This window comes from Littorina saxatilis, linkage group LG12, assembly GCF_037325665.1.
Source record: "Littorina saxatilis isolate snail1 linkage group LG12, US_GU_Lsax_2.0, whole genome shotgun sequence".
In the NCBI taxonomy this organism is placed as follows: domain Eukaryota; kingdom Metazoa; phylum Mollusca; class Gastropoda; order Littorinimorpha; family Littorinidae; genus Littorina; species Littorina saxatilis.
The window spans coordinates 17253118-17269204 of record NC_090256.1 but is presented as its reverse complement, the minus strand read 5'-3'; the positions used below and the strand labels follow the sequence as shown (position 1 = coordinate 17269204).

The 16087-nt window shown below is 42.9% G+C and overlaps 1 protein-coding gene and 1 long non-coding RNA gene across 4 annotated transcripts in view; both read left to right on the top strand.

Moving 5' to 3' along the window:
- Positions 1-16087, top strand: part of LOC138981393 (uncharacterized) — a 92342-nt gene that overhangs the window by 7903 nt on the left and 68352 nt on the right. The gene's annotated exons all lie outside the window — the stretch shown is intronic.
- The window catches only part of LOC138981392 (complexin-like), a 234657-nt gene that overhangs the window by 157786 nt on the left and 60784 nt on the right, over positions 1-16087 (top strand). For all 3 annotated transcript variants that reach the window (XM_070354305.1, XM_070354304.1, XM_070354306.1), the window contains one exon: positions 9493-9908. In XM_070354305.1, coding sequence (XP_070210406.1) covers positions 9854-9908 — 55 coding nt within the window. In that variant the 5' untranslated portion in view covers positions 9493-9853. The remainder of the gene's footprint in view (positions 1-9492; positions 9909-16087) is intronic.

Genomic DNA, 16087 nt, shown 5'->3' with positions numbered 1-16087 from the left:
AATTGCCCCTTTCCCCGCATGTTCGTCCCGCTGGAGCAGCAACGTTGTTCTTGCGCCCTGTCTGGTGCCTTCCAAAATGTGTTAAAGCAATTGGAAATTTGACAATGTGTTATGCTGGGCCTGTGGAGAGAGACTGCATGTCTCCCAGCCTTTCAGAGCGGCCAGCCATACCACCGCCTCCCCCCATGCGTTCCATTACATGACTTTGCTTTTAGATCAGGGTCCCAGCATTCTCGGCTGTGTGAATGCGCTGGAACTGGGGTTGTGTGTTTTGCTTGTTTGCATTGATCATGTTCGGCATGTTTGCTTATCTTTATGGGACTGTTTCCGTCGTTGTACTTGAATGTATATGCATGAGATAGCGCGTGTTTTCCCAGCCTGATCAAGGTTAATAATGCGAACACACACACACACACACACACACACACACACGCAAACACACACACACACACACGCACGCACGCACGCTCTCTCACACATACACAAACACACACACACACGCACACACACGCACACACACGCACGCACGCTCTCTCACACATACACACACACACACACACACACACACACACACACACACACACACACACACACACACACTAATGCTGTTCGTGTGCAGATTATGACAGGGTTTCCCTGCTTCCTGTTCTTTCAACGTGAGCGGATTGGGTGCTGATGACGACCCAGATCTTATTTTTTCTTTGTTTCCACTTAGTTCATCAGTATCTTTTGTAAATGCATCTTTATAAAACACACACACACATATACACACACTCACACACACACACACACACATTCACCCCCACACACACACAGACACACACACACACACACACACACACAAACACACACACACACACACACACACACACACATTGTAATCCTTCGTTGTCGAAGGAGGCTGGACAACTTCCTGTGGAGATTGAAACGCTTCAAGCGGTGATGCCTCGGTTTTCAGAATAATGCTCCACGTGAGCTGAATACGACCCACAAGAGTTTCTCTGTCTCCTCTTCCTTTCACATCACCGGATTGGGTGCCGGTGATGACCTAGATCTTACCATTTCTTTGCTTCAAAATAGTAGTCAGCAAAGTTATTCGGTGTGGGTAATCTCTAATAAGCTGGATCATGTGGCTTCTTTGCGGAGAAAAATGACAAAGAGTAGGGTCTGTGTTTTTCTATTTGTGTTTGTGTGTGAAGACAAAATATGCACAACAAAGCCGTGAGCCGAATAGGCAATACTGTAATGGGAAACTGAAGAAACGTTACTTGAAAGTTTGCGAATACGTAAGGATGTTTCACTGCTTTTGTCTCATCCCCATTAGGCCAAAAAAAAATAGGTCTGTTTACGGTAACATAGGCCAAAAAAATAGGGTCGGTAGGTCGGGTTTTTATTTTTATTTTTTTTAAAAAAAAATTCCCAAAAAACCATATTTTTACGTTATTTTGCAAAAAAAATCCAAATGATTTTTTTTTTTTTTCCCAAATGCCAAAAAAAAGTCTAGGGTCGCGCGAAAAAAATAGGGTCGGTCGGGTTACCGTAAACAGACCTATTTTTTTTTTTGGCCTTAGTCGTTTTGAAAATAACATGTTCAAGAAATAATTTAGAGGTTCTTTCTCAGTTCCATTAGCAAAATAGAATTGTATGTACATCCAAAGTTATCACAGGCTTGTGGGTGAACAACGCGGACACAAAAATGTTCTAGATTTATTGAATCGAACATTTCTGTCAACAAGCTTTTTAACTTCACACCAAGAGCTGCAAATTTGTTTTCTGTGTTGAAAGTAATACATCGCAAGAACAAAGTTACCTCATTCACTTAGAAAAACTCGGTGCCTGAAATTATATTCTGATGCAAATGCACAAGCAGTAAAAAATCACGAATCTGGAAGCTTGATTTTTATTTGTTTGTTTGCTTAACGCCCAGCCGACCACGAAGGGCCATATCAGGGCGGTGCTGCTTTGACATTTATTCCCCCCTCTGCTTCTTTACCTCTGTAAACTTGTAGAGCTAGTTATTTTTCGATAATGACCCAGCAACCAAACAAATAACGAGCCAGCAACAACCTGAATCCTCGATAGTGCAATGGGTTGAGAAGCTGTTCTGTTTCGGTAGACCTACTACTTTTGCGACTGAAAAGTTCCGAACGCTCTAATGTACGAAGAATACATTTCTGGAGCAAACAATACAAACATACCGCATTTAAATTAACAACTACAGGCCTGAACACATGAATCTCCATATAAAATCCATGAGTTCGGTTGTTTTCTGAATCTAGATCTGCCGTGCACAAACGTTCATCACAAGCAAATTCCCAAGGTAAGTAACTCATACTTTGTTTAGCGACAAGAGTAGTTCCCCTTCTTGTCACTCAATTTCTTCGGCAACACTGACTGCAATCCGACGGTCAGTTTTCAACAATATTTCATTTTATAAACAGATCACACGCAACCAAATGCACACATCTCATCAATTTAAAGAACATAAAGCGGTTTCATACACTATTTTCCCCAGAAAACTGAACTTCATACAGTAATTAACGTTGGAACACGGGTGCAAATGTTCGTCTGCTAGTCCCATTTGACGAAAGAACATTAGGCCAAAAAAAAAAATAGGTCTGTTTACGGTAACCCGACCGACCCTAGTTTTTTCGCGCGACCCTAGACTTTTTTTTGGCATTTGGGAAAAAAAATTAAAAAAATCTTGGTTTTTTTGCAAAATAACGTAAAAATATGTTTTTTTGGAGGAAAAAAAACAACAAAAAAAACCAATCCCGACCTACCGACCCTATTTTTTGGGCCTATGTTACCGTAAACAGACCTATTTTTTTTTGGCCTTATCCTAAGCGATACTAAAACATAAAAAGAACACACAATATCTGCCTTTACCGCCACAGCAGAATAACAGCATATCTGTGTTCTTGATTTTAGTCCAAAACAGGGAAACTGACAAGAAGTGTTAACAGAATGGAATGATTTGCACGGAACTATACAACCGCGCATTAATCGATCGCCTGCGCAGGTTGACTGGTTGAATGATTCGGATTCGATCAAACTTTCGCACAAAAACTCTTGTTTTCTTTGAATAACTGAAGAAAGGAGGAATAAAGAGGTTACACACCTCGTCTCAGTGATTATTAAAAATAATGGTCTCAGTTCGCGGTCATAAAAAAGCTCGCTGAAGCTCGCATTTTTCATGATCCGCTAACTTCGACCATTATTTTTAATAATCACTGAGACTCGGCATGTAACCTCTACATAACGTGCGCCACACACAAGACAGAAGTCGCAGCACAGGCTTCATGTCTCACCCAGTCACATTATTCTGACACCGGACCAACCAGTCCTAGCACTAACCCCATAATGCCAGACGCCAGGCGGAGCAGCCACTAGATTGCCAATTTTAAAGTCTTAGGTATGACCCGGCCGGGGTTCGAACCCACGACCTCCCGCTCACTGGGCGGACGCCTTATCACTTGGAAGCTTGATAATTGTGTAAGGTACGCAATTGGAACAAAAAGAAGTGATTGCCACGAATTTTGTTTTACAAAATCCAGGAAACTATACATAATTATGTGTTAGATTATCCCGTACTCCTTGAATCGCTTGAAACAAAATAAGTTTTAATAGAAAGGGCCCAATGTACACAGATCTGTGTACATTTGAAACAACAGTAAGTTTTAATTTGAGTGGGCCTCTGTACATACTGTGATGGCTTTAATGGACTTTCTTGAACTTAAAGGCATATGTACGCGCTCCCGTGTTTACAAAGTGTAGTTTGCCCATAATCGATGTCAAACGCACCATAAGACCATGTAATGACGATATGTCGCCATGCGCGGACCATATACATGCATTACAGCTTGTTCTAGCCTCTGAAAAAGTGAGGATGTCAACAAAGACGCGGAGTTATTTCCCTTGCGTCAACGTTCCCTCTGTTGGCAAATCTATAAATAGGACGATCTAGATCAAAATAAAAATTCAAATATCTCAACATTTAAGGGGTCCTAGACCACAATATCTTGCAGGGAACTTAATTTAGCATGTCTCCAGCTGTTGGTAAAGCAATTAGCGTGTATAGTCATCGAGTACATATGGCTTTAAATACCCAGGTGTGTTGACAGAAACCAGAGGATGACAGGTGCATAGTGTGGTATGTAGATTTGATTGACTTGTCTTGAATGTCAACCCACATGTGTGTGGACAAAAGTCAGAGGATGACAATGCTTATTGCTGTCAACATGTTCGAATCTCGGCCGCACCTGGTGGATTAAGGGTGGAGATTTTTCCAATCTTCCAGGTAAACTTATGTGCAGACCTGCTAGTGCCTTATTCTCCTCCGTGTGTACACGCAAGCATAAGATCAAGCGCGCACGGTAAAGATCCTGTAATTCATGTCAGAGTTTGGTGGGTTATAAAAACACGAAAATATCAAGCATGCATCCCCCGAAAGCGGCGTATAGCTGCCTAAATGGCGGGGTAAAAACAGTCATACACGCAAAAGCCGTGGGAGTTCCAGCCCATGAACAAGGAAGCTGTCCTCATTTTCGAGAAATAGCAACATTTCTGTTGTGTAAGAAGAAGGTTGCAGGAGAGAATTCACACTGCAATTCAAATGAGGATAAGAAGAACGCAGTGCGTTAAAAGCTCCAGCACAAGAAGAAGTGTGGAGTATGAATATGGGCATCGATCAATACTTTTTTGTCTAGTCTTTTTGATGAAAATAGGAGGAAAAAAGGGGGGGTTGGGTGTCTCACAGGGGTTTCAGCAATATTTCAGGCAATTGCCATTTTACTGATTGCCAAACAAAAAAAAGACCTCGATAGATGAAACAAAACTACACACGCAAAGAGGAAACTCGAAAAGATCTGAACTCAACGAATCGCGAACAAGCAATTGCGACGTTCTGTCACCCCTTGCCTTCTTTGTGTGTGTGTGTCTGTCTGTCTGTCAGTCTCTCTCTCTCTCCGTCTCTGTCTGTCTGTCTGTCTGTCTGTCTGTCTGTCTGTCTGTCTGTCTGTCTGTCTGTCTGTCTCTCTCTCTCTCTCTCTCTCTCTCTCTCTCTCTCTCTCACACACACACACACACACACACACACACACACACACACACACTCTCCGATTTTTATCGCTCTTTTGCAGCGTGACGATTTTTATATCTGTTGGGGAATGTGTTGGCTGAGAATGCAAATGATGGGCAGTTTGTGCGCACGGTTGTGTCGATCGGTCATCAGGCCCGCTTTATTGAGCAGATTGCCAAGGGGTGGTGAATGTCCCCCCCCTTAGTCGCATCGTTAGCAAATAATCTGTGATTTCTGTGAAAACGTGAACGGCGTGATGTTAATGTCCTTGTTTTGGACTAATGGTTTGCGTCATTCGTTTCTATCTGACTGGGTTTTTTTTGTCGCATCATTAGCGGGGAACCTATGATTTTCGTGAAAATGTGAACAGCACAATGCTGATGCAATGTATTTCTCTAAAACTGATGTTTTGCGTACACATACTGTCTTGTTGTCAGGAATATGTTACGTCAGACGTATCTCTATGAGGGAGGAGCCCTATGTTTGGCACCTTTACTTTGAACGTTTCTGGTTCCTCATCTCTCTTCCAGATTTTAATTCAAAAGTAGCAGGACGATAAAGTAGAAACGCGAAAACGAGTTAGGACTTCTTAATTATACAAATCAGAGCAGAGACAGTAGAGTCTTCTGCAGTCTCTGATCAGAGTAAGTTCATTTCTGTTAAATAAACTTGACTTTTTGAAACATGATCCCGTAAAGGCGGGCAGTCCCTTTGTTGAGACACCCCTCATTGGAGCGTTACATTTTCATAGCAACTACACTTAGCTTGTTAAGCGTGGCGGTACGCGTTTACAGTCACGCCTTTTCTTCAAAATCTCCCAACAACAACAACAAATAAAACAACGCTGCACCCAGAGTATCTTTTACGAATTCGAGGGAAAAGAACTCAGGAAAGTTGCTTGCAGTACGTTTGTTCTTCTGCATGTCTCCATTCCTAAAACACAAAATGTGTATGTCAACAAAATGATTCCGAAGTTATCAGTTTTCTGACAGTTGGCAAGATTTTCTATAGCTTAATTTGTACTGTTACAAGAATTAAGGAAACACCCAGCATTGAATATTCGTTTTTTGTGCACAATGCTAGTGATGGATCGTGAAGGAATTATGTTTGTGGCTCACGAACACGCAGCATCATTTTGCACCCGACAGTCGCAAGCATTAAAAGCACACTACTAGCTCCTCTGTGAATACAGTTCGGATCACCATTGCAGATCTGACAAGGCTTTTGCATTGGATTAAGAATGACATCCCTCCACTTGGACACATACCAACAATCAACACCCTGACAGTTTGCGGTGATGAATTGAATTCTTAAAAAGCGTCTAGTGGCGGGGACATAGCTCAGTTGGTAGCGCGCTGGATTTGTATTCAGTTGGCCGCTGTCAGCGTGAGTTCAAACCCACGTTCGGCGGAAATTTATTTCTCAGAGTCAACTTTGTGTGCAGACTCTCTTCGGTGTCCGAACACCCCCCCCCCCCCCCCCCCCCCGTGTACACTACATTGGGGTGTGCACGTTAAAGATCCCACGATTGACAAAAGGGTCTTTCCTGGCAAAATTGCTTAGGCACAGTTACTAATTGTCTACCTATACCCGTGTGACTTGGAATAATAGGCCGTGAAAGGTAAATATGCGCCGAAATGGCTGCAATCTACTGGCCGTATAAAATGTCATCTCACACGGCATCCTTGCAGAGCGCCTAGAACTGTACCCACGGAATATGCGCGATATAAGCGTCCTATTGATTGATTGATTGATGATAGTGGCTTTTATTAACTAAATGTACCGCACACACACATTCCCTCTGCGCACAGAAAGCACCTAGGCTGTGGGTGGTTTTTTTCGTATGTGACCAAGTGGAGGGATAGTCTTTTATCCTACATACGTGAGAGAGATACTCATGAGATAATAATCGTTCAAATCACACGTGTGTATATCATGTAAATGAGGTCATGTCAAGCAAATCTGGGAGGAACCTGTTTTTCCACTGCTTATGATGCCAAGGTCACCGAGGCAAACGTCATTATAGAAATAGAGAATACTACATGGCTTGCTGTGTCGTACCAGATTTACACGAACTGTTTGTTTAAATATTGAACTGCGAGCGAAAGCGAGCTGTTCACTATTTGAAAAAGCAACGAGTGTAAATCTGGTACGACACAGCAAGCCATGTAGTATTCTGTTTATCCTATACACTGTACTTATACGTGTATTTTACTGAAAATGTCTTCGAGGCAGCTAAATTGAAGACGCTTGTTTTGGAACCTCGATCTCCTCTAAAGCCTCGTGCAATCTATTACGTCAAAGCAAAGAAACGTCACTCTGAAAGTGTGGCGTGACGTGTTAGTTCTAAAGATTCATCGAGGGTAATTAGCGAGCGCAATTTTTGTTCTTCTATAATTACGTTTGTCTCGGTGACTTTGGCATCATAAGCAGTGGAAAAACAGGTCCCTGCCAGACTTGCTTGACATGACCTCATTTACATGATATACACACGTGTGATTTGAACGATTATTATCTCACGGGTGTCTCTCTCACGTATGTAGGATAAACAAAAATTGCGCTCGCTAATTCCCCATGAGGAAATTTTAGAACTAACACGTCACGCCACACTTTCCAGGGCGACGTTTCTTTGCTTTGACGTAATATATTGCACGATGCCTCAGAAGAGATCGACGTTCCAAAACAAGTGTTTTCAATCTGGCTGCCTCGACTGCGGGACGTTTTGAGTAAAATACACGTAAGTAGAGTATGTAGGATAAACAGAATACTACATGGCTTGCTGTGTCGTACCAGGTTTATACTCGTTGCTTTTTCAAATAGTGAACAGCTCGCTTTCGCTCGCAGTTCAATATATTTTAAAAAAACTCGTGTAAATCTGGTACGATACAGCAAGCCATGTAGTATCTATCTATCTATATATATATATACGACTAGTGTCTGTCTGTCTGTTCGCGATGCACGGCCAAATTCTCGGTGGATCTTTTTCAAATTTGGACACCGTATTCAGCTACACCCCGGACACAACCTCATCGATGAGATATTTCAACACGTGCTCTCAGCGCGCAGCGCTGTGCGCGCTGAACCGATTTTGGTTTTTTTTGTCGGGATCCACTACCAGTAACTCTTCCTTATCTTCTCCAGTGTTTTCAGCCGCGATTATCTCCCTTCCTCCGTGTGGCGTCAATCCATATTCCCGTTACTACGTTACTATTTTTAGAAGGTCACTGCACGTTACTATTTTGAGAAGGTCTCCAGTGTTTTGCGCGTTTATCTCCTTTCCTTCGTGCGCCGGCTTAAGCCGGGTCCCAGGCGCAGCCTGGTATTCGGCTCTACTTCTTCCCGGCGAAGCCGGTACCCGGCGAAGCGGGTAATCATCTAGTTCTCTATATCCCATGTAAAAGCTGGCCAGATCTAGATCTGAGCTGTACTGTATTCACGAGAAGGAGTGTGCTTTTGTAAAGACATGCACCCAAGGGCTGAAAGAGAGGCTCAGTTAAGCCGGTGTCACGAACTGAAAACTCTGCCTGAACAATCCTTCTCATTGCGGTCAATGCGCATGCGCTAACATGGGGAGATTAATCAGGTCGTGAACAACCTAACCCTAACCCTTACCCTAGCCCTTACCCTAATCCTAACGCTAACCCTAACCCATGGTTCGTTCGGTCAAAGGGTCGCATTTTTTAAGTCCAAAATTGGCGCATGCGCATTGACCGCAATGAGAAGGATTGTTCAGCAGAGGTTTCAGTTCGTGACAGCGGCACGGGAAGAACACTATCAAGCTACGGCCATATACACACGTCTTACTTTCGCCATTCCATTTATGTACGGTCCTTGGCATAGCCTTAAACTGCCATGTTCGTTTAATTAAATTGCACAATGGAGTTTTTACCACGCGCGGCTTCTCGGGGAAAAAGGTCGCACTCAGCCGAGCAAAATTGGGCGTTAATGCAATAAACCGTCACCCTTTCTCACCCAACCTCTCCCCTCGTTGCCCTGTCGCTTTCGGCCTGTACTTTAGCCGTTGACGCCTAGATCCGAACAGTGAAACCTGTTTTTAAGACCCTCCATTTTAACATTCCTTCTGCCTTAAACCCTGATTTTGTCATTCTGCCTCTTCATAGTGTCCGTGAAATGACCTCCATTTTAACATTCCTTCTGCCTTAAACCCTGATTTTGTCATTCTGCCTCTTCATAGTGTCCGTGAAATGACCTCCATTTTAACATTCCTTCTGCCTTAAACCCTGATTTTGTCATTCTGCCTCTTCATAGTGTCCGTGAAATGACCTCCATTGTTGACTCGCTTTCTTGTAAGACCTCATTCGCTGGATTTGTCGAGGTCGTAAACAAGAGGTACCACTGTATTCCATCCGCTCACTCCATCCTTATATGCTCTCTTTTCTTATCTTCCGCAGAGAAGGACCGGGCAGCAAAGGAGCTTAATTAGCCGGAGAGCATCGACACGGTCCCACAGTGGCGAGCGGTAATTGGCCTGCGGAAGCCTTTGAGAGCTGACATCAATCCATCCAGGCTCGGTCACCACCAGCGCTACACGGAGCAGAAGACGAAGAAGCAGAAGGAAAAGGAGGAGGCGGGGAAGACCGGTGTTCACTACTACCGGTAGCTGTTGCTGCTGTCGCTGTTTCCTGGACGGTCGTGTTGTTGCTGCTTGTTGCACGTGCTTGCTTTGGGATTGTCTGTGTCTTGTTTATCGGAGCGACTCCCTGTGCGGTTGACGTCAAGGTCGCTGTCTAGGTCTTCCCAGCTATATCCATCATGGCTGCCTTCATCGCTAAGCAAATGGTGGGCGACAAGCTCAGCTCCGTGAAAGGTGAGTTAAAGTAATTGTTGTTTTGGGGGTTTGATTTATTCGCTCGTGGATTTTGACCTGACTTTGTTTTTGTCGTGTTGAAGTGTGTGTGTGGGGGGGGGAGAGAAAGGGAGAGGGGTAGAGGTCGGTGTGTGTGTGTACGTGGATGTGTCTGTGTTTGTGTTTGCGCGCATGTGTGTTGGGCTATGAGACTAACTTTTGGTCTACAAACGATTGTTTTTTAAATCAATTTATAAAGACGATGGGTCGGGCTCCCATCAGCATCGAAAGATTTGACGTTTGATCAGATCCAGTTCATAACAATTTGTTTTCTGTTTCTTTTTGATACAAAGCCCCACAAGGTTATTGAACGATGATGGCAACATGTCCCAGACAGAATATGAAAAACAAATTGCAGGTATGGTACTTGCATAGGTGAACACGAAAATAACTTTATGATCGTTACGGGCACATCTTCAAGTTTAGCGCCAAGCGGCTCCAGAACGGAAATGTTGTGGAGACTTTTCCCGCTTCAGACTGCCTCCCTTTCTTCTATTTCTGTATGCCTTCTAATGATGTGAATTGAGCGACCCCATGTTGACAAGATCTAACGGCGTCCACTCCTCTTGCAAATGAATGTGGTTATTGGGTCGTCGATCGACGCTTTTCTGTTGAAGGCTAAAGGGCGCCCTACTTCACTCCTGACTGCGTAGGCTAGGCGTTCTTCCGGTTCTAGACTGGGTGTGGGTTATGTGTAGACATAACGAATAGTAGTAATATTGCTAATGCTAAACTTGTTATGGGGTTGGGTGAATCGTGAGACACTGCGTGTGTGTGTGTGTGTGTGTGTGTGTGTGTGTGTGTGTGTGTGTGTGTGTGTGTGTGTGTGTGCGTGCGTGCGTGCGTGCGTGCGTGCGTGTGTGTGTGTGTGTGTGTGTGTGTGTGTGTTTGTTTGTGTCTGAGTGTGCGCGCGTGCGTGCGTATGTGTGTGCGTCCGCGTATTTTGTTGCGAGCGTACGAGTGCGTGTGTGTGTTCACTTCTGAGTAACTATTTATGTTTGTATTTATTTTATACCGATTTTGGAAATGGTAACAAAGACCTCTGCTCTCTTTTTTCTAGACAATTTAGTTGCTTCTCGTATCTCAATTGTTATCCGAATTAAGACTGGCAATGTATGTGTCTGACACTGGACAGGCTTGGGATGACGTGCTAAGGCATCGTAAAACAGTGAGAGGCTTTATTTATGAAAACAGTAGCAGAGCTTCCAACCCCATTTTCGCCTATTTACAATGGCAGCAAGGAGACACACTCACGCATGCTCTGTGTCTGCCTGTCTCAAGAAGTGTGCAAAACATGTTTACGGGGAGAAAGTACCATTGCAGCTCTTGGGATTATCATGTTTACATCGTACTGTTTAAAAAAAAATTGACCAAGCTATTCGTATTTGAGGTTTCTTTGGGGTTCTTGGCCTGTAGTGTGTTTGTTGTTTATGGCAATGTTCTTTTGCGCTGAATTGTTAAAAACGGTTATTCTGTTCTGTTGTAAACACAACACTATTTCGTTTTGTTTACCCGCTGAATATTTACCATATGTTTCGTTCGTTCCTTTCTTCTTCTGTAAAGGAAAAGGTAAGACTGGGATGATACTATAGTGGGAGTAAAAGGACGCTTGGAAAGAGTATAGCTAGCTCCCTACCCTGGTGACCAGACACCCTGTCCCACACTATGCGACTCTAGACTTGAAACGTGACATTTATTGTAGCGACCTGCCCTGCAACATCCTGCTGGTTTTGCTTTCATTTTGAAGTTACATTTGGAATATTTGGCTTTTTGTGCGCTTTTGTTTTTGTGGTCTGTGTGTGTGTGTGTGTGTGTGTGTGTGTGTGTGTGTGTGTGTGTGTGTGTGTCTGCGTGCGCGTGTGTGTGTGTGTGTTTGTGTCTGTGTGTTGTTTGTGTGTATGGGTGTTTGTCTGTGTCTGTGTGTGTGTGTGACTGTGAACATGGTTTAGGAGCGTGAGACGAGTGAATGATTATTACATGATCTGATAGCCCAGCTCCTTTTCTTTGTTTGTTCATTTGTTTGTTTGTTCATTTGTTTGTTTGTTGGTGTGTTCGTTGGTTTCTTTAATGCTTGGCCTGGCGGTCAACACTATATGCCCGTTAATGATGCATACAAGTTTCGGACCATTTAAAGTGCGGTGAGGAAACATTAAACCCACAGGGACAAAATTAATGCTCTTTGTTTTCTCTTTTGTTTTGTCTTCTTTTTCCCCACGTTTTGTTTGTTGGGTGTTCGAGTGTGCAAGACAAACAAGGGATTAGACTAGGTGACTGATTTGGCAATACCTTTCCTACCCTCCTTCCTTTTATCCCGAAATTAGTTAGTCCATATGTGGAACTCCCATCGTGAAGTAAAATGAGCGAATAATTTATCACAGCATTGAAACTTATGAGATCACTCTTAAGCCCAAGCACCTATGTGTAGCTTGCGCTTGTATAGGTCGTGTAATTGATCAATTATACAATTATAAAATGTTATTGTTCGCATCTATAAAGGAGAGATAATTGACAGTCGGTGTTTTCTGTTAAAACACTGCTTATTTTAGGAGGCTGGTAATGACAGACTGTGTGACACCATCACAAGAGTTTGTGTCAGAGCATCTGCAGTCAATAGAAGCATCGTTAGACGTTCTATTGCAATAGTAATAAAGGGTACGATACTCTCATCAACTGGTCTCGGCCAAGCACTTCGGTACAAGCTCCTGTAATGTGGACACTATTATTTGGAGGGATTTTTTTGCTGCAAGTTTGCCGTTCAACCATAATAAGGGATGACATCTGCCAAGTAAAGCTGTCCACCCCTAAAGGCAAACTTTAAGGAAATAGACAGAGAAAAATTTTCTTCTGACTTTGTTTGGCCTCCAGAGCCTAATTTAATAGAACTTCTGCACGACATTGAGCGCCGAAAGAGGCGGACATTCCAAATGACTACACACGTGCACTGCGGCAACTAATGGCATTTCTATTAGTGATTTTTACCCCCTGCTGGGCTTTGCAGACTTTTCCTTGCTGAATTTGCTGGATGTATGAGAAGCAAAACAGGAAGAAAAGGGCATTTTACAACTGAGGAATTGGGGGAATAGGATGGAGATGGGTTGAAAGTGGGCACGGAATGGATGTAGATTCCCCTACTCCCATTAAGAAGGTTTTGATGGATATTTATTTGACGAATTCCCACTCTAACCTCTATCTCCTTCTCGCACGCACGCATGCACGCACGCACGCACACATGCACGCACGTACGCAGACACACACGCCACACACACACACACACACACACACACACGCACAGACACATACAGACACGCACGCACGCACGCACACGCACACACAGACACACACACACTCACACACACACACACACACACACACACACACACGCATTCATATCAACTATATTGGCATTGTTCCAACAGTTGCATTTCTTTGCTTCGGTATGAAAAAAGGTCGAAGTTTACCAAACTTTCTCCACAACAGTGGTAAGATGTCCTTTTCGTCATATACGCGGTTGTGGATCATACAAGTTCAACGATCGAAGATTCAGATTGACGGTCAAGACCCAAGACTCTTAGATGACAATGTCGTTTACCAAGAATAAGGAAACATGATTGTAGGGTAGTGTCAGAAAATACAATACGTTACTAGGACTAACAATGTACGCTTAAATTTCACATTCACACCAGGCTGGTTTGTGTGTTTGAAAAACGTGCCAACAGGCGCTTGGTTTAAACAAGATTGTATTCAATTTAAACATGATACAATGATAAAACGTACATCTATAGGGACATGAACTCAAGCGAACACTTATACTACGTGACCTACACACATAGAAAATGATATGTACACACATGATACAGTTGCTGGATACAGTATACTATAGAACTCACTGAATCAAAATCATGATCAAAGCAAACCAAGAAACCAAGCAGGCTCTTGCAGTGTGCTCACCATAACTTGCAGTGTGCTCACCATAACTTGCAGTGTGCTCACCATAACTTGCAGTGTGCTCACCATAACTTGCAGTGTGCTCACCATAACTTGCAGTGTGCTCACCATAACTTGCAGTGTGCTCACCATAACTTCATTCGAGACTTGAACTTCTGTGACTGAGCGGTGAAGAAAAAAGGCAATTCCGCAATACGCCGAAATCAATAATGCAAAACAGCTGACGAAGCGTGTGAAGGAAACAATTGATTATTCCAGGTCTGCGTTTGCATGAAGGTTAACGTTCTCTTGATTGCGTTGTGACGTATGGGGGTCTTGAGCGCATGTGATATACTTGCGGCGCGGCTGGGTTAAATCAGTAATCTTCTTCTTCTTCTTCTTCTGCGTTCCCGGAAAATCAGTAATCAGTTTGCATTAAATGTCAAGCTTGAAATATTTTGTCGGAGACTGTATTTGCTGCCGACAGCTTGAGGCAAAATGTAGAGTAACTCATGTCGAGAGTAATGTCTTCTACTTCAGAGGAGAAATTGTCAAGTAAATCAGAGTTAATCATCAGTGTACTTTAATTACAGAAGTTTCTCTGAAGAACTCTTGCATATATCAGGAACACAAATCATCAGACCGCAACACGATGGCCTAGTGGTAAGGCGTCCGCCCAGTGAGCGGGAGGTCGTGGGTTCGAACCCCGGCCGGGTCATACCTAAGACTTTAAAATTGGCAATCTAGTGGCTGCTCCGCCTGGCGTCTGGCATTATGGGGTTAGTGCTAGGACTGGTTGGTCCGGTATCAGAATAATGTGACTGGGTGAGACATGAAGCCTGTGCTGCGACTTCTGTCTTGTGTGTGGCGCACGTTATATGTCAAAGCAGCACCGCCCTGATATCACCCTTGCGTTAAGCAAACAAACAAACAAACAAATCATCAGTGCACTTCATTAGTGTTCTTTCTATGACGTACTCTTGTATGATGGAACACACATCATCAGGGTACTTTAATTAGTGTTGTTTTTCTGACGTTCTCTAGGGCAAAACTCTAGTGATGTTTCTTTTTTACTCAGTCTTTTTCAGAAAAAAAATTTTGTTTATAATGTGTATTCTTCTCACTTACGTGCAGTCTATTTTCTTGCTTGAAGGAAGGAAAAAACAAGTCGCGTAAGGCGAAATTACTACATTTAGTCAAGCTGTGGAACTCACAGAATGAAACTGAACGGACTGCATTTTTTCACAATGACCGTAGTCTGCCGCTAGTGCAAAAGGCAGTGAAAGTGACGAGCCTGTACATGTTTAGCGCGGTAGCAGTTGTGCTGTGCTGCATAGCACGCTTTACTGTACCTCTCTTCGTTTTAACTTTCTGAGCGTGTTTTTAATCCAAACATATCATATCTATATGTTTTTGGAATCAGGAACCGACAAGGAATAAGATGAAATTGTTTTTAAAACGATTTCGGAAATTTAATTTTAATCATAATTTTTATATTTTGAATTTTCAGAGCTTGATTTTAATCCGAATATAACATATTTTTATGTTTTTGGAATCAGAACATGATGAAGAATAAAATAAAAGTAACTTTGGATCGTTTTATAAAAAAAATAATTTCAATTACAATTTTCAGATTTTTAATGACCAAAGTCATTAATTAATTTGTAAGCCTCCATGCTCAAATGCAATACCGAAGCCCGGCCTTCGTCGAAGATTGCTTGGCCAAAATTTCAATCAATTTGATTGAAAAAGGAAAGTGTGACAGTGCCGCCTCAACTTTTACAAAAAGCCGGATATGACGTCATAAAAGACATTTATCGAAAAAATGAAAAAAACGTCCGGGGATATCATACCCAGGAACTCTCATGTACAATTTCATAAAGATCGGTCCAGTAGTGTACTCTGAATCGCTCTACACACACACACACACACACACACACACACACACACACACACACACACACACACATGCACCACGACCCTCGTCTCGATTCCCCCCTCTATGTTAAAACATTTAGTCATAACGCCTAAATGTAAAAACAAAAAACACTTTTTCGCCTTATTTACATGCAGGCTATTTTCTGTTTGAAATGAACCAATGAGGAAAAACAGAAAAAGGAAAGATGTGAAGAAAAAATCCATTGTGATAACACTGCAGGCGCTATTGATTCAAGTGATGGAATGAGTACTGTCAGGAGCCAGTTTGCGCTGGGTGC